Source organism: Sceloporus occidentalis, unplaced genomic scaffold (assembly GCF_023333645.1).
Source record: "Sceloporus occidentalis isolate IW3139 unplaced genomic scaffold, rSceOcc1.0.p SCAF_44, whole genome shotgun sequence".
Lineage (NCBI taxonomy): Eukaryota > Metazoa > Chordata > Lepidosauria > Squamata > Phrynosomatidae > Sceloporus > Sceloporus occidentalis.
In genome coordinates, this window is record NW_028317024.1 from 2,755,961 (window position 1) to 2,782,851 (window position 26,891).

General features: G+C 39.7%; 1 protein-coding gene across 1 annotated transcript; it reads right to left on the reverse strand.

The window, feature by feature from the left end:
- Positions 1 to 1,083: 1,083 nt before the first annotated feature.
- LOC149289587 (cytidine monophosphate-N-acetylneuraminic acid hydroxylase-like) lies at positions 1,084 to 18,966 on the reverse strand. Its single transcript, XM_089490474.1, has 13 exons — positions 18,764 to 18,966; positions 17,134 to 17,225; positions 16,293 to 16,402; positions 15,866 to 16,056; positions 13,445 to 13,592; positions 13,052 to 13,133; positions 12,045 to 12,182; positions 10,554 to 10,689; positions 9,684 to 9,821; positions 7,256 to 7,430; positions 4,762 to 4,878; positions 3,769 to 3,884; positions 1,084 to 1,195 (listed from the first exon to the last, which is right to left on the reverse strand). The coding sequence occupies exons 1-13, from the start codon at positions 18,964 to 18,966 to the stop codon at positions 1,084 to 1,086; spliced, it is 1,758 nt and encodes a 585-aa protein (XP_089346600.1).
- Between the last annotated feature and the right edge of the window lie 7,925 nt (positions 18,967 to 26,891).

Sequence of the window (26,891 nt, forward strand, 5' to 3'; positions counted from 1 at the left end):
GACTTTGACCTATTGGCATGGACTTCAAGATTATCCCTTGGTACCTTGCTACAGACCCCCTTGATGTCTGCTTGTCCTACAGATCCCCTTGCCGTCTGCTGGTCCTCCAGACCCCCTTGCCGTCTGCCGATACCTGCCTGCTCCACAGAACCTGTTGCTGTGAGCCTGTTCCTAGATTCCTGGTGTTTTCAGATGGAACCAAGGAGAAAGCCAAAGGCTTAAGGTGTCTGCAACTTGACACAGCAACACCTGTCCGTACATTCCTCTTTAGCAATAAACCAAACCGCTTTAATTTTTAAGTTATTTATTTACTGCACTTCAAGTATATTTGTATTTATTAACAAGCATAAGTCTTCAACTAATAAAAATTTAAAAACAATCATTATAATGTTTGTCTATATTTAATTAAAAAAATTACATTAATTTTGCTTAATGTTATTTAAATTACTATATTGTAAACATATCACCATGTCCATAAACAGGCAAAACAATATATTAGGTGAAAGCCGGCACTACCATCATTTGATTTTAGACTAAAATAAATATTTAACTAGCATACCCGCAGTATTGTTGCATTATACAAATACTGACACTTTTGTTTTTGTCTATAGATGAATTCTACTATCTATTGTCTTATAATGTGAAGTTCCCATCATTTGTTTTTAGACCAATACAAATATTTAACCAGCATGTCTGCGGTATTGTTGCACTAAACTAATATTGACACTTTTGTTTGCCTATAGATAAATTCTATTGTCTTCAAAGACTATGTCACATGCATGATATAGATCTTCATTATCTAGTTACTTATAATTTGAAGTCCATTGATTAGGTCACCTTTTATCCTATCCAGTCACCATTTTACGTTTAGATTGTCAGAAATATCTGTAGGAATAGTAAAGGAAGAAAATTAGCAATGACAAGGCTGTTGGAATACCAGTTATTTCAGTTGGCTACTGGAATCACATTGCTACAATCCGGTTAAGCATTAGACCTGATCAAATCCTCAACTGTGCCTAATTTTCCTTACTGTATTTAGTAAAAATAAAAAATGTAAACATATGCTTTACTCACCAAAATGTCTTACATCACATTGCAGTTTTGTGCGGACGTTCTATTTTTGTTTTCACGCTCTACAAATGAATTCCAGTCAGGTGGCGATAGAGGAAGCTTAATTTGAAAATGGTTCCAAAATCTATATGGTAATGAAAACATATTTAATTGATAGCGTTTGGATGCGAACCAAATCATATGCAACAAAAAGGTTACATTGTTTTTTTTTGAGGTAAGAACCAACAGCGGTACCGCATAATCAAAGCCAGACTCTTAGATTGCCAAGCACCACACAACTCAAGCTAGGTCCAAAACTAAAAGATGAATAATTGCTATTAATAAATTGTATGCGTTGTTTACCAAGACATGTGAAGATTAAATCAATTAGCAATTCATTTCGCCCCTTATGAGCTCCCCAACAGCCTTACACTGAAAGGTTATTTATTATACAAAATCAGAGTCTCTCTCAGCTAAGCAAGGTTTTCATTTGTTTGAAGGTACATCAAAAAGCTATATACACCGATCAGTCATAACATTATCACCACTGATAGGTAAGGTGAATAACACTGATAAGCAGGAAAAATGGGCAAGCATAAGGATCTGAGCAACTTTAACTGGCTCAGAGCATCTCCAAAACTGCAGCTCTTGTGGGGTGTTCCCGGTCTGCAGTGGTCAGTATCTATCAAAAGTGGTCCAAGGAAGAGCATCACTGATGCATGTGGGGGGTGAAGGCTGGCCCGTGTAGTCAAATTCAACAGATGAGCTATTGTAGCTAAAATTGGTGAAAAAGTTCATGCTGGTTCTGATAGAAAGGTGACAGAACACACAGTGCATGGCAGTTTGTTGCCTATGGGGCAGCGTAGCCACAGACCAATCAGGGCCCCCATGCTGACCCCTGTCCACTGCCGAAACCACCTACAATGGGGACGTGAGCATGAGAACTGGACCACGGAGAAATGGAAGAAGGTGGCCTGGTCTGATGTATCAAGTTTTCTTTAACATCACATGGATGGCTGAATGCAAGTGCGTTGTTTACCTGAAGAACACATGGTACCAGGATGCACTATGGAAAGAAGGCAAGTTGGCAGAGGCAGTGTGATGCTTTGGACAACGTTCTGCTTGGAAGCCTTGGGTCCTGCCATGCATGTGGATGTTAACTTTGATTGTTATGCACCAACTACCTAAGTATTGTTGCAGAGCATGTACACCCTTTAATGGACACGGTATTCCCTGATGACATTGGCCTTTTTCAGCAGAATAATGTGCCTTGCCACAAAGTAAAAATGATTCAGGGATGATTTGAGGAACACAACAGCGAGTTGAAGGGTTGAGTTGCCCTCCAAATTCTCCAGATCTTAATTCAATCAAGCATCTGTGGGATGTGCTCATGTCTTCATGTGTCAGGGCTGTTTTGGTGGCAAAAGGGGGGACCTACACAATATTAGACAGGTAGTTATAATGTTATGTCTGATCGGTGTATGTTGTGTCAAATACTACTTTTGGGGAGTTAGTATGGCACAAGGATTAAAAAGTTTTATATATACTGTGTATATATATATATATATATATATATATATATATATATATATATATATATATATATATATATATATATATATACCGTATTTGCTTGATTATAACCCCTCGTCTTATAATCAGGGTCATCTTATAATCAGACCTCAAATAGGTCTGACTATGAGACGACTAAGATCCAGATCCCCTGCAGCTGCAGGGGACCTGGATCCTCCTCTCTCCCCGCCCCACTTACCGGTACTTCTGAGTCCCCGGTGTGTAGCCGGGGCAGTGTGTAGATGTCTACGCGATTCGAGTAGACAACTTCCGCTGCTGCAGGAAGGAGGTGTGGCTAGCAGCGGGGGTTGTCTGCGTCCATCGCGCAGACCTTCCCCGGCTGTCAGAGATCAGAGTTCCCCGCACCGGTGCAGCGTAAGTGCGTGGGATCTACACGCTGCCCCGGCTACATGACAGGGAAGTCAGAAGCACTGGTAAGTTTGGAGGGGGGGCAGGGGAGTGTTAAATGGGGGGCATAAGGCATTTCTGGAGGCAGAGTGCTCTGTGAAATGCCTTTTAACCCTCTTAATGCCACTCTGCCTCCAGAAATGCCTTTTTAACCCTCTATACGCCACTCTGCCTACTGAATGCCTTAAACCTCCCTATATGCCACTCTGCCCCATAATATGCCTTTTAACCCTCTAAATGCCAGAGTGGCATATAGGGGTATAAGGCATTTCTGGAGGCAGAGTGGCACATAGGGGGTCAAAAGGCATATCATGGGGCACAGTGGCATATAGGGTTAAAAGGCATATAATGGGGCACAGTGGCATTTAGACGGTTAAAAGGCATATCATGGGGCACAGTGGCATATAGGGGGTATAAGGCATTTCTAGGGCAGATGTGCATAACTGGGGGGCAGGTTGGAAAATAGAAGGAAATAAAACCAAAATATTTTTCTCAATCATAGCTTTTATTAAAAAAAAATAGCTTAGATGAATTAACATTTACTGGTAAAACTTTTTTCCTATAGGGTCGTCTTATATTCAGGCTTTTTCTTTTTTTCCTAAATTAATATTCAGATTTGGGGGGTCGTCTTATAATCAGGGTTGTCTTATAATTGAGCAAATACGGTGTATATATATATATATATATAAAACAATGTTTTATGTGCTTCACACTGGCATGAAAAATGCAGGTACATACTGATGATGGTAGATGTCTGGATTTCGTTGAACTCTTGTTTGAAATCCAATGTACAAATCATCCCACAAAAGACCATTCTTCACTACATGTCTTAACACTGTAGCCCGGCACCTAATCTGTTAGAAAAGAATAGACAATACTTATACTGCCCTCACATACTCTATATGGTTATTGGAATATGGCAGGAAATATCTAAATGGAATGGACCTTCAAGCCACTAGGGCAAAACTAGGATGAATCTTTTCAAGGCTCGCTCAAAACAGTATTTTTTTTGTACACAATAATAAGGAAACCCAAAACGCAACATTTGTGGATTCATATCACATGAGAGGGTAACAGGATTTTTTTTACAACAATAGTTTGTATAATTCTGACTATTTTGATGAGAGGCCAGATGCTCCTTCCTATCTTCAATTGAATGATATCTCATTTTCAGTGAAACAGGCTATATTAGATTCACTGTTGTTGGACTCTGTTTCTCTACAAACAAAGCAATCATCTCAAGCATCACAGGTTCAGTAAACAAGCCCAACCACTTAGGGGTTGTTCTCTCTGTTTTTGAATGTGCTGTTCAGTAGATTTTTCCTTTGCAACCTTGCATAAAACAAATGATGTTTGTAATAGAAATGAGATACATAGTCACATTTATGAAGCCTAAACAAAACTTTGGTACTGAACTAGCAGGCACTTATTTGACTAATCCACAGAGAAAAGGAGTGCTGCTTTAAGAAAAAACATTTTTTCACTAATTATGTGTGGATTGAGTTTGGCTTGGTGCCACATTCAGACACCTCTTCTATCCTTCCTGATTTGTGATCCTTCTATGTGTACAGAAGGCTGGTAAAAGTATGAAATACTTTTAGGAAAGAACACAAGAAGAAACAATTTAAGTGCTTCTATTGGAATTTAATCCCCTACATTTATCGGGTTATTTGAATTTTTGTATTGTATTTGATTTTTACAGAAATAGCAAAAACAATTGCAGAACCATACTTCTTCATAAGGATGCTCACGGGATGGCCTTTCTGTAGGAAATGACAGGTCCCAGAAATCTACCAAGTAGTTGTATCCTTGAGGTAGAAGTGCAAAATCTTCATCAGTTTCAATCACCTGAGTGCAATCAAATAAACCCAATGTAAATTATTAAAATAGCTTTTAATATAGACAGACAAAAGGCTCTATTGCTATTTCTCAGCTGAGGACTTTGCTGTGCGATTATTGAACTTTGACCCCTGGCTTGCCGCTGATTTTCTCCTGCCTTGATCTCTGCTACATCTTATACTCCTGGACCTTTGCTGCCGAGGTGTGGAGAAATATCAATTGATAATCCTGACCAGAGCCGTAGCTAGCTCCTTTTGCGCCGGAGGAAAATTGTGCCCTCCAGCTGTTTTTTTTTTTGTTTACAGTTATGGTTATTTTATTTACACTGCCGTTACACATGCCTGCCCATAAACACACATATACACATACACTGCCCTTACACGCTGCCTTTACACATACCTGCCCATACCTTGGGAATGTGAGGTCTGTCATTTTAGACCTCTGCTTTAGTGCTCCATAATCACTATGCGCCGGCTATTGATGCAGAGCATGGGGATGACGTCATATCCTGGCGCTCGGCATCATTTGCTGGCGCGTAGCGATTAGGAAGCACAGAAGCCGGGGTCTGAAGTGGCAGACCTTGTACTCCCTAATATTGGGCCGGTTAGAGGGGAATTGTGATCTCCCCAACCAGCCCTGCAGGCTGCAGCTGCTAATCAGGCAGCTGTGCGCCCCCTCATAGCTGTGTCCAAGGCGAGTGCCTCTCTCGTCTGACCCTACCTATGGCCCTGATCCTGACCAGAATGTGTGTGCATGCTAGAACTTCCATGCAAGGATTGGCCTTGTCAAACATCTGTAGAAATAGAACCAGCCCCAGCAATTGACGGGTGACTGATTAGTCCTGGTCAAATCAATGGATGATCACAGCAACATCAGAAGGAGGAAGTACACTGGAGACTTGTATCTGCCATTAGCGGGATGCTATACTTACTTTCTGTTTTTTCTGTCTCCTACACATACTGCTTGAGTGAATGGGAAGCCACTTTCAAGGAAGAACACAGACCAACATAAAGGGCTATCTTATGCCCTATACCATGTAAGGGGCTGTCTTTCTCTCATATAGAGGTATGTTTATTTATCAACTGCACTATATATTTTTCTATTTTTTTCACATATACCTGCATATCTCTGAGCCTTTTTTTATGTGCTCTGATGCTGTAACAGTATTTTATTTATCTTTCACATGTTTTATTGGTTATATTCACTGTGGGCACCATTGTATGTTATTTCTTGATTATACTTGATTATTGAGTGGTGTGGTTTGGTTTTTCACACACACAGCACCGGTCACATTTGTGTTTTCTGTTCTTTATTATAAACATTAGCGCATCACTTCTGACACTTATTTGTTTATTCAGAGAGACAATGTGATAGACAGACAGAGAGAAGCTGAGTACAGTGCAGTGACATCACATTTTGGGTCCACTTGCTATAGCAGGAGTTTATGGATGAATTTGTAGGAAAGTTGCAGTAGAAACATATCCACTTTATTATGGCAAGTGTTTCCTGCAAAGGCAGCTGAACTGTCCTCGCATAATGTATATGTAAAATAGTACAGTACAGTTTATTATACAGGGCCTATCCACCTCTTTTTTTAAAAGAGAAGCTCATTGGGGCTGGCCCTTCGTAACACATGGTGAATTTGGCAAATTGAGAATGTAGCTCTCCATTAAGATAATTCCAATGAAAATATAGCCAAGTAACCTGTGAACAATATTACAAATCCATTATTATAACTGCTGGATTTTAAAGGCATGTATGTTATTTTATCAGGATAGCATAAAACTATGCTTACATTAAACAATATATTTGTGTTACTTTTATTATACTTTATTAAATAATACCTGTGTCCCAACAAACTTTGTAAAAAAAACCCCCACAAAAATTACTTTCCAGTGGTGTGCTAAAAGTCAAAAGTATCCAGCTATTTTTGTGTGTACATCAATCTAATTTTGGATCTGCTATTAGAGTGAAAAGTAGCATACCCTTCTACGTAAGCAAGTTCACAGTTGGATGATAATAAATGGTCTTTATAGAAATGACCATATGTGGGAACTTTCCCAGTTGGGCCCAGAGTCTCTGTGATTCACAACTGGTTATCAGGGCTCTGGGGTAAGAAGCAGGAGAGTTTGATGTTTAGCTACACTGATTCCCAGCCAAGTTCCTGCACACCCTCGCCTCCTTTCCCATTTATTGCAGGCTAGTTCTTCATCAAGCAAGACTAACCATGCCTCCCCAACCCAGCCCCGTCCTTTTCTTCTGCAAGGGTGAGGATGACCTCCTGCGATGAGCACAGAAAAGTTCTCAATGATACATTAGATGGACTATGTTTAATTTAAAAGAGGGAAAACAGCAACTTTTCACCTTATATCTTCTTAAAACTTACCCTGATTACAAGATTGTACCCCTTAAATCCAGCCCAGGTGAAGTATTCTTTAATCCACGAAGGAGTGTGAAAAATCTCATCATCAAACGAAGATGAAATTTTGTCCAGGTACATTTCAAAGTCCCATGAATCTTTAAAGATCTTTGTACCAGACGGTGGATCTACTATTCCATCTCTAAGCAAGTAACAAAAAAAAAAAATTTTTAATTCCCCAAGCATATATTTTTCTGATAATATTGAACTGTTTGATGTGATGCTTGCACTGTTCTCAAAATATATATTAGACTTGCGCATTTGGATTCTTACAAAATAAACATATTTGTGACAAAATTAGGCATTTGATTCTGCTTTCACACAGTGTGTAGAGGTTATTTGATAAAGACAGTTGCCCACTTTGGCTACCAGCCAAACCTCTAGTTTGTGGACAACACCAAACAAAATATTATTATCTTTATATCTTATCATAGTCGTTGATAAAAATAGTTGACACATTTTTTTTCTTTTTTACCGATGAGTGATTTCAGTTTTTATGAGCTGGACATAGCTGGCCAGTTGACTCCTGGTGTACCAGTCCCATGTAGGCAGAAGCCTTTGCTCAGAGTCAGAAGTTGAACTACCATGGGCTGCATGCAGTACTGAACATCCTTAATGTAGTAGTGCTAAAATCTTGTCCAACCCACCTACCAAAGTAAGGTGCAATTTTAGTCCATGTGCTGGTGACTTGGTGTGATCCAGGGTAGAGATTAAGTGTAAGCTGTTCTATGGCAAAGCACTTGAATAAAACCACTACAATGCCGCCACAACAGCCTCTGGTGCTACCACTATTGAGCATAGGACTTGCCAGAGCAAAAATGGCAGATACTGTCAGATGATACTGAAGCATCAGCCATTTGAGCAGTAGCCCTTGATACTTTGGTGGGTACCACCCAAGCTCCCCAAAGTCAGACTAGCACCTCTGAAATGGTCAAAGCCTATCTCGAGGAACAGCCAATACGTCCTAGTGCTGACCCTCTAAGTTATTGGGACTAGAAGGCTGTTGTCTGGCCTCTCTTTATTGGCCCAGCAGTTGCATTGTCCCAGAATGAGAAGTCTGAGTGAAGGAGGTCTCAGCCAATCAGCAGAGACTTCTCAACTCTCTGGATTGCCTGAGCGTTCAGAAGCCTCTCCTGATAGGCTGAGTCCCTCCTTCACACCAAGCTCAGTGTAAGCTGCAACCAGTACCAGGTATGTGTGTTTGACTGTGTGTATGTGACTGTGTTTGTCTGTTTGTCACTGTGTCTGTTGGTCACTGTGTTTGTTTGTGTGACTGTGTATGTAAAGTCTGTTTATAGAAGAGTTAACTCTCTGAATCTACTCATGTCTGTAATGATTGTATGTATATTATTAAATCTGAAATCAACATGGTTTCCAAGGCTTCCTAATAATTAATATATACTAGTACATATATGTATCAGTGTGTATGTGATATATTTAATATAAAATGTATTTTATGTGTATATGATGGTGTGTATACAATATGTGAATCAGTGTATATGTGAGATATATATAATATAAAATGTATTTTATGTGTATGTGATGGTGTGTATATGTGAATCAGTGTGTAAGCGATATATACTGTATATCTGATGATTCAATTATTTTAATTTCTCTAAAATAGGGGAAATACAGTCCTGCACCAAAGGGCTGCATGTGAATATAATCTGCCAGGGGCTGCCTGCCCAGGCTTAGTACCCTACTACTGCTGCTGCTCCTCTCTCACTTTCCTTACTCTGGGGGATTATTTTTTGAATTTTTCATATATTGGAAATTCAGTCCTGTACCATGCATCTGTCTGCCAAGGTTCCCTAGTTGCTGCTTCTCCCTCACCTTTCTAACCCTGGGGGATCAGTTCTTTTAAGTTTTCAAATATTGGGAAAATTCAGTCCTGGAACAAGGGACTGCATGTATATCATCTGTCAGTGCCTGTCCAGGCCCAACACCGTACTACTGCTGCTCATCAATCTCCTTCCTTACTCTAAGTTAGTGATTGAACAAATCTTTAATTTAGATATGATGGGCGCCTTGAACTTTCCATGGATACTGGCGAAGAGTTCATTCCACCACTCAATTCTTCCCTCTTTGTTGTTATTGACTGGAATAACTTATTATAGGCAAGTTACATTAAATTGTAAGATTGTCGCATACAACTGTGTAATACTTTCATATAATATTGTTTTTTGTGTATATCGTGCATTACTGGAAACATTTTGTCTAAATAATGTATGTTTTATAGCTCTGGAAATTCCACGTAGCCATGTGAAACCTGCTCAAGGTAGTACAGCACTGAGCATTAATCTACTCATTTGAAAACTTTCAGAAATTGAATACATATATGATATATAAGGCCGATCCATATCCAGTATTGCATAGACCATATATAATACGATACCTATCAGACTGATCTTTTAGTAATCTTCCCAAGTCTAGTGTTGCTCCAGGCTTCGGTGTCCATGTAACGATATTGCCTTCACTGATAAGCTTATTAAGTTCCACAGGATCATTCTTTATATTAGTTTCCTTTATATACCTACATTAAAAAATATAAAACACATTTACTAAGTAGACATGTTTGTATTAGGAGTTAAAATGCTTTTACAGCACCTGCTAAATCCAGATTAGCCAAAAAAAAACACTCCTAACTCTATAGTTAAAGTGATAACAGGTAAGTTCCTAGAGTTACAAAATTTAAAGGATCATGCTCCGTTGTATTAAAGTAAGCTAAAAAGTTTGTGTTGTTAAATGTAGCTCACTTTTCTACCTCCTGTTCCTAAATATTCAGCCTCCTGGTTGGTTCTTTGCAAGCATATGGCATGCTATTAGCCTTCATTTATATCTTCTGTGTCTAGTCATATGCCTCCCAGATTCTTTGCATCCCACTGGATACTCAAAAAAGTCAGGGGTAGATAGGAACCCTAGGCCTAAAGTTCTCTCACTTCTAATTATCACTTTTACAAAAGCACTCTAAAAACTAGCTTCCACCAAAGATGGATGATAACTTCCCGAAAGAGAATAAATCAATTAATAGTGAGGAATAGTCTTACAAGTCAGGAGAAGAGGAAGTTCAATGTGGTATACACCAAAGTTACAAAACTTCAGGCCTTGAAGGCCACAAATTATAGATATCCAAGCTTGAGCACAGACATCTTAACTAAAAAAAAAAAATTCCAGGCCGGTTTGTTACCCCTCAAGGACCGAAGTTGTGCACCCTTCTAATACAGTTGACATTGTGGAAGTCATGTCAGATTAATGCTTAACATACTTATCTGATGGATGAGCCTCAATAAAGTATCCAGCAAAAGGACAGAAGATACGAGGTTTTAGGTCTTTCACGAGTTGTGCTTTATAATGAATTAGCTTTTTTCTTTCAGTTTTGATAAACTGGGCTTTCCATTCCTCTGTTGAAAGAGAGTAGGATATGATTTTGCACTTCCACTTACTATTGTGTACTCATAAAATGTTCTTTACGACTTCAAAGGTAATATAGTTTTATCCAATACTGGGCATGACTGAAAATATTATTGTTATTGTGTACTCATAAAATGTTCTTTACGACTTCAAAGGTAATATAGTTTTATCCAATGCTGGGCATGACTGAAAATATTATGGTTATTAAAAAATAATTAGGGTTTTAGATAAAAATGTTAAGTTGCGTGGGATATTTTAACTAGTGGGGATATTATCTTCTTTAAGGTAGAAATTATTTTTTTTAGTAGTGGTAGTCCAGAACCCATGATCACTATTTGATGATTAGTAAAGCAGCTGAACTGCAAACCATGCTCCAGGAAGGGGAGCCGAGTGCTGAAGCATATAGTGGGTAAAAATAACCTGTGCTCTGTAGCATCAGAGTTACAAACTCTGTATGGATGCAATATCAGCACCAGCACTGTGTGTGTCGTAAGGTTCATGAAATAGGTTTCCATGGACAAGTAGCTGCACGCAAGTCGAAGATCACTATGCCCAATGACAAGCATCGGCTGCAGTGGCTTTGCTTAAAGTACACTGCCAATGGACTAAGGAGCAGTGGAAATACGTTTTCTGGAGTGATGAATCACACCACTGCTGGATTCTGGAGCAGTGGAAATTTGGCTGGGTTTGGCGGGTTTGGGTTTGCCAGGAGAATGCTACCTACCAAAAGGCAAACTGCTTACTGTAAAGTTTGGTGGAGCAGGCAGAATCTTGGGCTGTTTTCCTGGGTTTGGGCTAGGCCCCTTATTTCCAGTTAACGTTGTACAAACTTAGGTCCATAAAGACATGGTTTGACAAGTTTGGTTTGTAGGAAGTAAGTAAGTATGTTCATGTAACATGAACAGAGCCCTGACCCACTGAACACTTTTGGGATTAATTGGAATGTCGATTGTGAGGCAGGCCTTCTTGTCCAACATCAAAGCCTGATCACACAAATGCTCTTTTGGCAGGATGGACACAACCCCCTCCCAAAAAAAAAACACTACAAAATCTTGTGTTAATCCTTCCCAGAAGATTGGAGGCTAGTATAGCCACAAAAGGGGAGCCAACTCCATATTAATGTCTATAGTTTTAGAATTGGATGTCCATCAAGCTCATATAGGGGTAAAGATAAGGTGTCCACATACTTTTGTTGTTAAGGCCCTAAACAAACTTTAACAAAGTGAGCCCTCTGGGGCATTTGAGGCAGACCTGACTGATAAAACCACAAACCTATTTATTGTAAGTACTTTCTCTAATTAGTAAACTAGGCTTTTAGATAAAATGGATGTATGCATATTGTTACCTGTATATTTCCCACCGCTGAAGGTCATTGGAAACCCAGATGCCCCACCAGCAAAGTCACTCAGCATTAAGTCAACATTTGTAGGTAACCTTCCGCCGTTTGGGCGTGTACAGTCCACTGTATTGAGTATTTTATGGCCTATAGAAAAAGTTTGTACAACGTACAATGAATTTACGGATTTCAATGTTTGAATTGTAATAAGTTGAACAACATGCCAAACAAATTCAATGTCTCTATCACCATAATCCTTACTTTATATATAATATAAAATGTTTTGTATTCTATTAGTGTGTCATTAATGGTCATCATTAAATATCATTATACCTGAAAATGTTCATCTTTCTTAGAACTATGCATAACGTAGCCTGCTTCATCAGAAGGGAAGAAGTAAAGACAGGAAGGAGGAATGTAGGCACTAAGTCAATGCACAAGAGGACATGTGTATGCATGGTCCTGCTTGGCCCAGGTTTACATCACTCCTTGTTACAGCAGGCTCACCCACCTATAATCTCTATGCCCAAAAATGAAATGCAGTTTGTCTCTAGCACATAGTGCCGAGTACCTGCTGAGTGCATATGGTGAGTACATTAACACTAACAATATAATATTGTCCCTGTTATCAGTCATTGTCAGTCATTAACTTAAGGAGAGGAAGAGTGACCTGAGGAAATAAATAAGATAATAAAGAAACATATAATAATAGGACAGAATAATGTAGGTACTGAGATTTTAGGTGAGTTACGTAGGAGGGAGGAAGAAAGAAAACCTCCTTTTCTTTCTTCCTCTTTCTTCCACCGCGGGAGGAAGAGAGGAAGAGAGAGAGAAGGACGGAAGAGACAGAAAAAGATAAGAAGAGTGAGAGAGAGTGAACAGGAGAGAGAAGTAAACTAGTTAGCGATAGATCTGGTGAGAGAGAAGGTGAAAGAGAAAAAATTGACCACATCACTTCAATGACAGGCACATTCACTAGTAAATAATAATTATAAGGAATTAAGTTAGGGCAATACCTTTATACTCGACAATGATACAGGTGTCCATTTCAGGATGAACCCCATCCATCAGTATCATAAATCTTAGATGCTCATCTACCTGAAGTAAACTGTGTTAGTATTTGTGAATAAAAGTACTTAATTATTTCAGTAAGGAATCAGCAAAACTATCTCTTACCTTAATTTGTCCGATAGTATTCAAAAAAACAAAATGCGACAATTCACTTATTATTTACTGTTTAAAAGTACATAAAATTGATAAAACATTTTAGAGTTCCAGTTTTTACAGCATCCTGTTCCAAAAAGCAGCAATGAAAATTTATAATTATATGTAAATTGGCAATAAATAGTAAACAATAATAAAGGAAAAAACTGAAGACAGTTTCCATTTAGAGGTAGAAATTATCCAACCTTTTGCCATACTCCAAAAGGAACGATGTGGATATTTGTTAGTTTCACTCCACTGTTGTTCAGGTACCAAAAAACAGGGCGCTCCGTATTCCCAACATATATTGGTACGTCCGGTCTTTTTTCTGAAAGCTTCTGTAGTGTAGGATAACTAAACCAGAAAAAATAAAATGTCTTATAATTTGCTCATGAAATCTGTAGTATCGAGTTATATTCCATTATAGTGTGAGAAATAAAAATAAACATATTTTAATGATCAGTTTCAGTGGGCTCAGTACATGTTGGAAAATACACAATCCCCATAGTTTTAACAAAAATGAATATTGCCCTCCTTGTCTCAGAAAAGAAAGTCTGTAGAAGCTAGTGCACATTGTGGTCCATCATAAAGAAATAAGATGTAAAGCAACATACTATGTTTTCAAGACCTCAGAGGTCCCTTATTCTGAAGAGGTCTACAACTTTCATATGAGCCTCCTGTTTTACATGCGAGGTCTTTAAGGGTTATGAAAGCTTATAATACTCTTACTCTATGGTGACCCAATAAAGGGTATCACTAATGTCTGGGTACTCAATAGGGTGATCTCTTCACAAGTCTTGCAGCAGAGGGGCTTTTGCTCCCCCAGACCTGCTGCCATAGTTGACCTCTTCTACTTCTTGAGCCTCGAATCACATTGAAAACACTGTATATTTCAATTTGCAAACAGGCTTGTCTTAGTCATTTGTATGTTTTTTATTAACTAAAACTAGTTAGGGATTAATAGTCATTTATTTGTTTTGTAATTTTCTTTTAAAGGAAACCATCAATATGATATTAATGGGGTTGCATAGGCAGCATATTTAACTGCATCCTTTATTTTTGTGGCAGGAATAGTGAATTGTGACTACTACTTAAGTATGCTGCTCATGCACGCTCAGTAGTGCATGTCAACTTAATTGCCAAGTATTTATGATGGATCCCATAAATAGGAAAGTACAATCCCTTCCACAGATAATGGCACCGTTGATAAATATGAGCAAAGACAGCTGTAAAAAAATGTCTCTATTGTTTAACCTTTTGATATGTCTTAAAAAAAAATACACAAAGGTAATCTGCTCTCATAGATATCAAAAAAGTGCAAACATAGCTTTAAAAAACAGCCCCAAGACATTAAAGAGCCACCACATTTAACTGTGGGCATGAGGTACTTTTTCATATGGCTACCTCTTTGTGTGCACCAAGCCCACCTCTGGTGTTTATTGCCATAAAGCTCTATTTTGGTTTTATCTCACTATAGAACCCAATCCCATTTGATGTTCCAGTAGTGTCTGGCAAACCGCAGACGGTTGAGTTTGTGTTTGGATGAGAGTAGAGGCTTTCTTCTTGAAACCTTTCCAGACAACTTGTGGTAATGTAGGTGACATCGGTGATAGTTTTGGAGACCTTCCTACCCTAAGACGCAACTGACTACTGCAATTCTCCAGCTGTGGTCCTTGGAGATCGAACCATCCTCTTTACAGTGCGTTGAGACAATAAAGACAGGTTAATTCATAACATTTCCAGTTGATTGGAACTTCTTAATTATTGCCCTGATGGTGGAAATGGGCATTTTCAATGATTTTGCTATTTTATACCCCTGTGAAACAGGTAGTCACAGCTGAACAAGTTCCCCTTTGCTAGTCACCCAGGGATACTTCAACAATGTACAATATCAAAGGAAATATACTTCAAATATATTTTTGTCATATGAATTCATAGAGTTGCCAATAATTGTGGCACGCATATGTTTAACTTTTTTGGATACACCTGTGTTGTGTTTGCAATTGTTTGATATCCATTAGAGCAGAGTATTTTTGTGTATTGTTTGAAGAAAAGATTAAACGGTAAAACAATGAAGACACATTTTCTCAGCCTTCTTTGTTAATTTTTACTAATGGTGCCAATATTTGTGGAGGGCACTGTATAGCTTCCTGTCCTCATGACCTGCATGATCATTGTTTCCCATTATATTATTTCGCATACATCTCTCAAGACCTCTAATCTCAACAGGCAGCTGCATTCAGGTGTGTCCCATCATGAAGCCAATCACTCAGTGGTTGGCACGAGGGTTGCCCTGAAAACCTCCTTCCCTAAGCCTACTCCCCATATCACTGCTGGTGACAATTCTCTTAAAGTCAATGAGAGTTCAGATTGCAACCTTGGGACCTGAGGAGCAGCCACTGGACTACAAAAGCAAATGTAGCATCATAAATTACAGGAGTGTTTTTTTTCTGTTTATAATAGGAGAAGCAGTTAAACTACATTTATTGTTTATTGTTTCTTTACGTTTACATTTTACAGATTTGTGTAACTAACGCTTAATCCTGTAGTGACTATATTATGTATTCTTAACATGTACAGATGATCAGGGTTTTTTTTATTATAAAAAAACAAGGTATTAAGCTTACCTTAGATGATCAGAGTGCATGTGGCTTATGTAGATCAAGTCAGCACGACATAGTCTTTCTAACCAATCGGTGGGAGGTTCATGAAGTAACCACCATCCCCGAGCAAATGCAGGTCCTGTCAACCAGGGGTCAAAAATCATGTGCTTGTTGCCAAACTTTACATCCATACTTGCATGTGTCAGATACGTAACCTACAAAAAAAGAAGTGAAAAAAATATTAAAGGGGCTGTAGTGCCTAAATGTTCTGTTGAGTTATTAGTAATGTGATCCTCCTTCATCTTACTCAGCTGATCCCAAACAGCCTGTCTATCAGCAATTCAGGAAATCCACTGAAGCACATTTTGTATGCATATTGCATGTTCTTCTGGAGGCTGGTTCTGGATTTGAGTATCTTTTCTCCTAGATTGTGTCATTATTCCAGTCTTACCTGAACCTCTCCAATTTCTAATTCTATTGGAGTTTGTGGCTCAGTATCCCAAGGATTTGGGGGGGTTAATTCAGCAAGTAAAAGACCTCCATCTTCATCCATTTCAATGACTGCAAAGAACAGCAAAACAAATATCTTAAAAATATTTAAGATTCTCTATCTGTTGTATGTGTGCACCTGTTGCTTTTTCTGGGATCTGGTTTTCGCATTCATAGAACTGGCTTGTATGTAAATCTGGCAGTGTACCCATACCACAATTTCTTAAATAGGACACTCAAACTAGAGGTGATTTATAGTCCTAAAGTAACAAGAAACCAGTAGACCAAACCTACAAGTGCAATATCCACAGAAAGGGCCAGTTTAATGTCCTATCGAGCTATTCCAAAGAATAAGGAATTCTGAGAATGTTAATCAATTACTTGATTGGGAGAAGCTGCAGTGAGAAGCTGCAGAGCTCCCCACCTCCTCAGTGGTCTTGTGATTCCTGTCACGGATTGGCTGCTTGAAGCAAACAATCAGTGGCAGGAAAGCACTCCTATTGAAAACAGTGGCAGTGCTTTCAACATCTGTGTAATGGGGTGTTGATAGATCCACCCTTTTACATTCGCTGGCTACAGGAGATAACTGATTTTAAGTACATCATGTACTAGGGGTTGAAGAAAGGAGCAAATGCATAAGGAGGGGACTCTGCATGCTCTTGCAAATAATACTTCATGAAAATATAAAAATATAATATAAACAAACACTCTATTATAAAATAATTAAAGTATATATATGTTGCCATAAGTGTCATTACAATATTAGTTAAATGAACCATAAATAGGTTTTGTAGACAGCTCACCAAGCTCATCTTGACAGAAACTGTCTGGTGGGTTGATGTATTTCATTGTGCTTACATCCAGCTTCCAATTATGCTTTGTACAACGAACAGTCCTGAATGCAAAATCTGGATACAGTAAAGCAATCGATGCTATGCAGCACAAACAAATGGAATGTTGTGAATTTTTAAATATTAATGCATTAACAAAAATACCATTTGACTTTTAGTTTATAAGGGTAATTTTGAAGTCCTTAAAAAGCAGCTATAGTTATTTTTGTTACACCAAGAGATTAACCAAAGCAGATTAACAGAAATTGTGAAATCCCTCCTCATCTGCTTGATTCTATTGTAAAAACAACACTTACAAAGTTTTCATCACACTGAGCTGGCAGATTTCGCTTACTGGAAGTCACGCTAACAACGACAAGGGCACAGACCATGAATGAACAGGACGTTCATATATGTTCAATTAGAATTCCCACTGTCAAAGGCTCTTTCTTTACCAGATGTGAACATTGTTGAACAGTATTTACTAGACTTGTGCATTCAGATTCATACAAACTCGTTTTTTTAAACATAAGTTGCCTGTTTCGTGCATTCGTATGAATCTCTGAAAACGAAGGCGATCCCTGATGAAACTATCGAAAAATAGCCACCATGTGTAGCCGCCATTACCAGCTGTTTTGGCGCCATTACAAGTCTTATAGACGCTCGTTGATGAGGTCAAGTGGGAGGGACATATAAAAAAACCGAGACTAACGTCAATGAGACCACCAAACAACCTGTGGGAGTTTTTCCTTACTTTTTGCACTCTGGCCAATCGGCATTTAAAAGGGGAGGGGACAAGCATTAGATATAAGTGAGCTGATGCCATCTTAACTTGTCAATAGCAGCGGTTACAGACTAATGGGAGTTGGAGTGTGAGACAGATACAATTAGCGTAGCAGAGCCTGATATTGATGCTCATTACTAAGCTACCATACTGCAATAGTTTGTTTTAGTGCAGAAAATTCACTGGTGTGGGTTAGATTGGAGAAGCTATAGTGTATATATATATAATTTAAATATACCACTTACAGGTGTGCCAAAATTAGCCTATTTACGCTAAGGAACAGAGTTTTTTACATGTTTACCATATGTTTGTTAAACCACAATTCCCCACTGGACCAGGACTCTTGGTGAGCCGTCTTGAGAACCACCTCCTGGGCAAGGCTCAGCAGCTTGTGGGTTGTTTATGGTTATATGGTGATGTTAAAGTTGGCATTGGAATGTAATAAAGTTATGGCCAACACCCCCACCCATATTCTGTGCCATGTCTTCACTCCAAGTTCAAGTGTAAAAGCGTTATTTAAATAAACACAGCAAAATAATACTAATAATAATGTTATTGCAATCAATATGAAAAAAATTAACTAGTTTTGTTTCAGGTAGTGTATAATATAGTTGCAAAGCTGTGGTGCTAATTTGGATGCAGTCACCATAGAAACCATATATGTTGAGTTCTCCGCATTAAGTGCTTTGCACAAGATTTGAACTTGATATATTTATACACAGGGGCTCTCTGTGTACTATATGATGCTGTGTAGCTCTTTGTCCTCACACCTATGTTATAACGGATGAATACACAGTAATAGGAAATAATCATTATTACCTGCCGTCTAGATCCTCAATGTCTTTGATGAACGTCCCTCCTTGGTGTTTGCACAAATTCTTGCATGCCTGTATTTTTTCTACTTCCTTAAATATGATAACCTTTTTTCCATTTTCCTTATTCCTCAAGAAGTTAAGTCCTTCTTTCAAATTTGCTACTTCCAGAGCAGTGAGATGCAAAAGGATTTCTGATGTTTGTTCCATCCCGCTTGAAAAGTTTTATTTGTACTGTATAATTAAATACATATTAAGAGCAATGGTCACACAACAGATCAGCCTTCAAAACGTAGTATCGTTGTGTACATCTATGGTAATTAGCTGTAATTAAAAAGTATAAACCACTGCAATTGTGGCAACTCATAAAAGTCTCCATAAAAGCTTTTAGGCAGCCGCTTATCTTGGCAATAATTGTTTCTTTGGGACTATCTTCCAGGAGAAAACCAAATACTTACCTTGTATAACATATCAGATATCTCTAGATATCACTTTTCCCCTAGAAAAAGCTAGGTGCTTGATGGGAACCATCTCTCATTACAAAGAAGGAGGCACTCTAGAATTCTTTGTTTGACAACTACGCAAGGAAGCCATAGACCTTTCTAGGGATTGTTACTGGTTGTTGTTTGACGCCTGATTTTAATTGGGATTGTGCTTATAGAAATTCTAACATTTTATTATTACATGCTTGTAGCTTTTTATATACTTTTTTCAGCTATAAAGTAAAAATATAAGGAGACAGTATTTTTGTTTGCAAAATAAAATCCTTTATTAGATGAATGCAATAGAATGTCAGCTAACATGAATCATCGTGCAGAAAGCATCACAGCTCTTTTGTAGATTATATGATGTGCAAAGTGTATGACAGTTTTGCTTCACCACAAATTACTAAACTAAAATTACAATTCCCTCATAAATTTGAAAAAGGGCAGTGGATGAAAGTTGTGTCTTCTCCTTCCCACTATACCATAAGATACAAGGTTTACTTAACATATAAACCTTCTACTTGCAGCTGCGTGATCCCTGTAGCACCACCACACGCTCCAGTGGCATAACACAAATAATTTGCCCCCCACTTGCAAACCTTTTTCTCTCAATGTATGTACTGAAGTGTAAATGGCTGCACCTTGGACTATGTTGTTGATCATGGTAAAATCTGTCCATACTTATTTGTGGTTATTTAATGAAACAGTTGAGTGCAGCCCACCTTTTATATCATTAAATCTATAATGTGTTCTATCAAATGTATTTGTTTAGGTGTAATGGTTAGGACCCCCAAACTAAATTTGACAAGGGCCAAATTGTTATGGCTAGAAAACTGGGTCAGGGAATCTCCAAAACTGTACCTCTTGTGGGGTGTTCCACAGCACACCTTCAGAGGTCAGTGGAGTCCATTCCCCGACAGGTCAGGGCTCTTTTGGTGGCAAAAGGGGGACCTACACAATATTAGGCAGGTGGTCATAATGTTATGGCTGATCAATGTAAATACCTCACAGCTTTTACAACATAATGCCCCATTAATGTATTTCTAGCATTTATTGTCATTCTTCTTTGTAATTTTTTTTGGTTGTCCTATAAAAAATAACAAACATTAAATACATCTTAAATGTGTTGAATCTAAAATAAGTTAGTGTTAAATATACTGATGTTAAGTGCACACATTAGGCATGATGTGGCAACAATTTCAAGTTAAAAGGGGATATGACAGGACACACATAGGCAGGGGCAGCATGGTGTGAGCCCAAGAAATTACAATCTACATGCACCTGGAAAACAACTGAGCAATGGAGAAGACAAATTTTACTTTAAAAATACTTTAAAACATGTTACATCTGATAATGATAGCAAAATATCATGAAATAAGAAATACAAGATTTTGCTTTATTTCCCAGATGCTCTCCCCCTGTATTGATATTTCATATGAGTCCTATGCACTATTGTTTTTAACTTGGGATGGCAGAGGTGGCAGCAGATCCCAATGTCCCTAGAAGTTGCACATGTGCACAGAGCCGCTGACAGACATGCTGTAACTGTAGGTTTTTTGTCCCATCTGATATGTTACTGAACAATGAAACCTTGTAATCAGTGTTTACCCTCAAAGAGTGGCCTATGGGGCAGGAAACATCTAAACTGGCAGCATATCATCGTGGACCCCCTACCACAGGACCTCACCCTCTCTGGTGCTTCCAGTCTCCAGTCTCAATCCTCACTAATTTATCCGATATCCGGACGTATCTATGGAAAAGCCTCCAAAAAGTCACCCTGGTGCTCCTGTCTCTACCGCGCACTCCCACGTCTGATATAATAAAACACAGCTCTTTGTGGATGTGCTTCTGAGCCCTGATCCCCTCTCTTCCGTCTTGCTTCCTTCGGCCGTTTCTCCTGCTGTAAAGACTCAAACCTTAATCAGTCATTGGTCTCCGCTTAGATTCAGCGGCCATATGCATATCCCATGCATGTTTAAATGCTAGCCTGTACCACTTCTGCTGGGAGACTGTTCTGCTTATCTTTCACCCTCCTTTTAAAATAAAACTTCCTTACATTCCATCTGAAAATCTCATCAGCGTTACCGTTTCTGCACATGACTTAGTGTAACCTCTCTGCTAAAAGAATGTTTATCTTGATCTGTAAATTTGACAATCTATTAATAATTCTCACATATTCTTACATAAGAATTCATATTGAAAGTTTATTTAGGTCAATTGGTATTCTCCGGTATTTATAGCTATTTGGCTTATTCCAACAGAAATGTCATCAACCAGAAAGGTATCACTAATAAACCCCCCAAAAAAAGAATGGGTCCCAGCACAGATCACGGAGTTATCCCACTAGTAACAAGACCTTCCTCTGAATATTAACAAATAATTACAAACTTGTCCCCTGTTACAGTCATTCACTTGTCCATTCAACTAATCTAAAATGTAAACATAAATATTGTATTATGAGATACAGCGTCAAGTGTCTTATCTTGTTAACTAGCAGAAAAAAAGTCAGTTGGGTCAGTCAGACAAGATTTCCCTGCATAACAAAAGATGCATATATTTCTATAATGTCAAATACAAAAGGCAGTTATAGTAGTCTAAAACAATTTGGAATCAGATACATTAAAAAAAAAAAATGTCTTCAATCTTTCGAACTCCAAACAAGAGAGTAAGAAAAATCTAATTAATTTGCCTATAAGCTAGGCTACCAAATGATTATTTGACTATAATATTATAATTATTGTTTTATTGTTATTGTAGTAAACCTTTTTTTTTTTAATATATTTTTATATCGTTTATGGAGGAAGCTAGAAGAAAACAACATTTTATAACCTAGCATTTATCAGTTCCACAAATACAAAGATTACATCCCTTATTGCTTCAAATGATGACTACAGGCAGTGGCTGAACAGATACCACACAGATAACACAAGCCTCTGTGCACTTTGTAGCCTGAACAGGTGTCATTCACATAACACCAGTGCCTGTGCAGTTACTAGGCTGAACAAATATACCAATATCACACCCATCCGATAACCCAGATATACCAAAGGAGAAGAAGCTAGCTTTTAAGAAATATAAACTAAGCTTAGAGAGGCAGAGAGTATTATTAGATGCGCCAAAGCACATCATGCTGGGGAGAAAATAGCCAGGTTAACAAAAAGGGTGATCAAATCTTTTTTAGATATCTAAATGGGAGAAGAAAATATAAACCAGGAATAATTAAACTAAAGGTGACTGAAGGGAATTATATAAATGACAGCCTAAATAAATACGTCTGTTGAGTTTTTACAGAGGAAGATGAAGGAGAGGGACCATTGTTAGCCAAGAGAAATACAGCTAAATAGCTGTGTTTAGAGCGGAAGAAGTTCTACTTGAACTCTCCAAAGTAAAAACAGACAAATCTATAGGACCTGGTAGGGATTCGACACTGCCCCCCAAAAAGACATAAATAAATCGCAGTCTGCGTTTGGATGTAAAAATAGTTAAATAGATAGGAGGCAGAAAGTTGTAGTTATTGGTAGACTTTGTGCACCAGGGGGCTCTTCGTGTTCGTCTTCGTGCTCATCTTCGGCAAAAAAAAAAACTTCGTATTCCGCGAATATTCGCCTGGTCCTGTCTTCTCTTCGGGCGAATATTCGCGGACATTCTTCGTGTTCGGGTTTTCTTCGTTTTCCCCGGTTAAGGGGTTAAAACGGGGTTAAAGCCGCTCTGGCTCCAGGAGTTTAAATGTCCGTATGAGCAACTCTATTGGTCGTCAGCAGGGGGCTCGTCTGCCATCAACCAAAGCCCCCCTGCTGGCGACCAATAGGGTCGCTCGTACAGACTGTTAAACTCCTGGTGCCGTAATTGTCCGGCAGATCCCGCTGGTCTCCCTGTTCTATCATTTATTAACTGATAGAACAGGGAGACCATTGGGATCTGTCGGGTAAGTTGCAGCATTGGGATTTTAAAAGTCTGCACGAGCCACTCTGTTGGTCGACTTTTAGGCTCCTGGTGCTGTAACTTACCCGGCACATCCCACTGGTCTCCCTGTTCTATCAGTTAAATGTCCATACGAGCGACCAATAAAGTCGTTCGTACGGACATTTAACTGATAGAACAGGGAGACCAGTGGGATGTGCCGGGTAAGTTGCAGCACTGGGGTTTTAAAAGTCTGTACGAGCCACTCTGTTGGTCGCTCGGGCAGACTTTTAAAACCCCAATGCTGCAACTTACCCGGCACATCCCACTGGTCTCCCTCCCTATTCAATTAATTAAATGTCCGTACGAGCGAACAATAAAGTCGCTCGTATGGACATGTAACTAATGGAACAGGGAGGGAGACCAGTGGCATCGGCAGGGTAAGTTGCAGCATTGAGGTTTTAAAACGCCAATGCTGCAACTTACCCTGCTGATGCCACTGGTCTCCCTCCCTGTTCAATTAGTTAGTATGTGCCGTGTTAAATGTCCGTACGAGCTACCAATAAAGTCGCTCGTACGGACATTTAACTAATTGAACAGGGAGGGAGATCAGTGGCATCAGCAGGGTAAGTTGCAGCATTGGGGTTTTAAAACCTCAATGCTGCAACTTACCCGGCAGATCCCACTGGTCTCCCTCCCTGTTCAATTAGTTAGGGGTTAACTTTGTTTTTTAAAGGGTTAAGGGGCCGTGCAAGTGAGCCTATTGGTCGCTTGCACGGCCCTTTAACCTATGGATTTCCGCTCCCGTTAACCCCTTCGATGCTGTGTTAGATAACGCAGCATCGAAGGGGTTAACGGGAGCGGAAATCCATAGGTTCGCTGTCAGGGGTTACAAAGACCGTGCGAGTGAGCCTATTGGTCACCTGCAGGGTCTTCCTCTGGCATCAACCAATTGGTTGATGCCAGAGGAGGTCCCTGTAGCCGACCAATAAGCTAATTCGCACTGCCCTTTAACCCCTGACGACGAACCTGCGGATTTCCACTTCCGGGAACTGCCGCGAAGATAAGGTAAATTAGAAGAGGGGGGGAGAATGGTAGACGAAGACGAAGACAATCACGAAGATCTTCGTGGTGTGTCTTCGTCTTCGCCTACGTTTTACCGCTGCCGTCTTCTCTTCGGCGTGTCTTCGGAACGAACACGAAAACGCACTCTTCGTGTTCGTTTCCATGTTCGCCCAAAGACGAATGCACAAGTCTAGTTATTGGTGTATATTTGGAGAAAGGACTATATCAGAATATAGCATTAGGGGCACTGTTCTCAAAAGAGAGGGGTAATTAGTTCTGGTGACTTAAAAGTAAGCACACAATGCAATAAAGCATCTGAAAAAGCAAGCAGGATGCTAGGTTGCATAAGGAGAGGGATTGATAGCAGGAAGAGGGAGGGTATTATCCCACTTTACAGATCTCTGGTCCCATGGCCCACTACATCATGCTGTGCCCACCTGTGCCCCCCAATTGAAACACCGTACTCAGTAGCGTACCTTAAGGGGGCAGGGCGGTCCTCCCCGAGTGCCACTCATCAGGGGGTGCTTACCGCTGTGGCGCCCGCGCAGTGTGCAAGGAAGCGCTTTTCCCCACCCCCCTACACAGGAAAAGATTTTCCTCACACACTGCGCTGGCGCCACAGCAGTAAGCTGCCGCATAGATGTCTGCACGGCCCCAGTGAAGCGCGGCTAGTCACCGGACCAGTGAAATCTGCAAAAAAAATGTAAGGGGGTGCGGGAGAGTGAGTGTTTAGAGGCAGGCTTACTGGGGGGGCCGAGTTGACACAGGTAGGCTCGTTTCAGGGGCAGAGTTGGCACAGGCAGGCTGTTTCTGGGGCAGAGTGGGCACAGGTACACTTTTTTCAGGAGCAGAGTTGGCACAGACAGGCTGTTTCGGGGCAGAGGTAGCACAGACAGGCTGCTTCAGGGGCAGAGGTGGCAAAGGCAGTGGTTTATTTTTTCATATTAATTTATTTTTTCATATTTCTAGTTTTTTCCAGTTAACATACAGTTTATAAATGTGTGAAATAAATATTGCCAACATTCATTTTTTTGTGTGTGTGCGGGGGTGCCACATACAGGATCCGCCTGGGTGCCAAATACTCTAGGTACGCCCCTTGTCTGAAACTAGAGGGTCAGAGGCTTAGATGTGATAAAAGAATCAGAGAGGCAAACTGTTTGGCATCCACACCACACAAAAGCAAGACAGAGTCTACTAAAACTGTCCAGCAGTCATATTTTTCAGTTTAAACGGTATTTCCTCACAAAACTATGTAAGACACCAGTCGGACAATTTGCTTCAAGCCAATATGTAACTATTTGTACTGTCAGAGAACTTCCGAGTACTTCTATACCTTGGGGTTCCAAATTATGTAGATATCTTTATCGAGCGGCCCGGGAGAAATCAGACACACATGTACAGGCCCGGACTGGGACAAAAAATAGGCCCGGGCATTTAAGACTGAGCAGCCCATTTTTATTTATTTATTTATTGTTAAAGCCCACCCTTCATGTACCTTCATGTACCATCTTTGCATTTTCCCAAATCACTTAAACATTCATGATAGACACAAACACTCATTCACACACATTCATTCATTAATGCAGTCTCACAAATCATTCAAGCAATTTATCCACACATGAATTCATTAATTCTCATACGCATTCACACAATTCATCCACACATTTATTCATTCATTCTTGTATGCATTCACACTACCCCCTCTCCCCATCCCCTTCTTATCTGCCCCTTCTATGTTCCCCCTTATCACTATGTACCCCCTTCCCCATTTCTCAATATGTACCCCCTCTATCTCCCCTTTCTATCTAACCCCCCTCCCCACTCTCACTGCAACTACGACCGTGTCCGCCACTCTAGGAGGCCGGGCAGCCCCCACCAGGGCCGGCTTTAGGGGTGCGCGGCCGCACAGGGCTTAAATTAAAACATAGGGTTTGTTTTTTTTTAACTTTATTTAACACCCTCCATGTAAAGTTAAACAAACTTTATTTAACATGAAGGATGTTAAATAAAGTAAACAAAGAAACCCCCCGATGTTTTAATTTAAGCCGTGTGCGGCCGCGCACCCCTAAGGCCAGCCCTGGTGGGGGTTGCCTGGCCTCCTAGAGAGGCGGACACGGTCGCAGTTGCTGCGGGCTTAAGGGGCAGGTGCCCCTTATGCCCTGTGTTAATGCGGCCGCATAGGCCCAGTCAGTCCGGTCCTGACTGAGCCTATTTTAAGGTAGGTGCCTGGAGCTGCAGCTCCATCAGCCCCTACGTCAATCCGGCCCTGGGCCTGCACATGTATGTATAATAAGATCTCTGTTTATTACGGCGCATTATGGCTATATTTATATACTTATCACAAAGCCCGGAAATAAAACACCCTATTCTAATCCAATCATTTTACATAAAGTAGCAGTATGCCTTTATTAGCAGCATATCTAAAAAATAACAGAGCAAATGGGTGGGCAATGAATACTTGTTGTTGCATCTAAAAAAACCTTGTACCTTCCAGCCAAAAACGGTGCTATCGGATAATAGTGTGGACGTGCACTTTTAGGAGAACAAAATCAGCTATAAATGGGATAGTCAATTTATGAGAGGTCGTGGGATGGTTAGAAAAATAAACAATGGTTAGTCAAGGAAGAGGATAAGCAGGTGAATACAGTATGTCAGGCATGTCCAAAGTCCGGCCCGAGGGCCAAT

Bases quoted from the DNA above. Each gene is read 5' to 3' on its own strand.
- LOC149289587 (XM_089490474.1), bottom strand. From the start codon at position 18,966: ATGGAACAAACATCAGAAATCCTTTTGCATCTCACTGCTCTGGAAGTA. The intron at 17,226-18,763 runs GTAATAATGATT...TTTTGCATTCAG, and splicing joins ATTGAGGATCTAGACGGCAG to GACTGTTCGTTGTACAAAGC. The intron at 3,885-4,761 runs GTATGGTTCTGC...CTTTTCTAACAG, and splicing joins GTGAGCATCCTTATGAAGAA to ATTAGGTGCCGGGCTACAGT.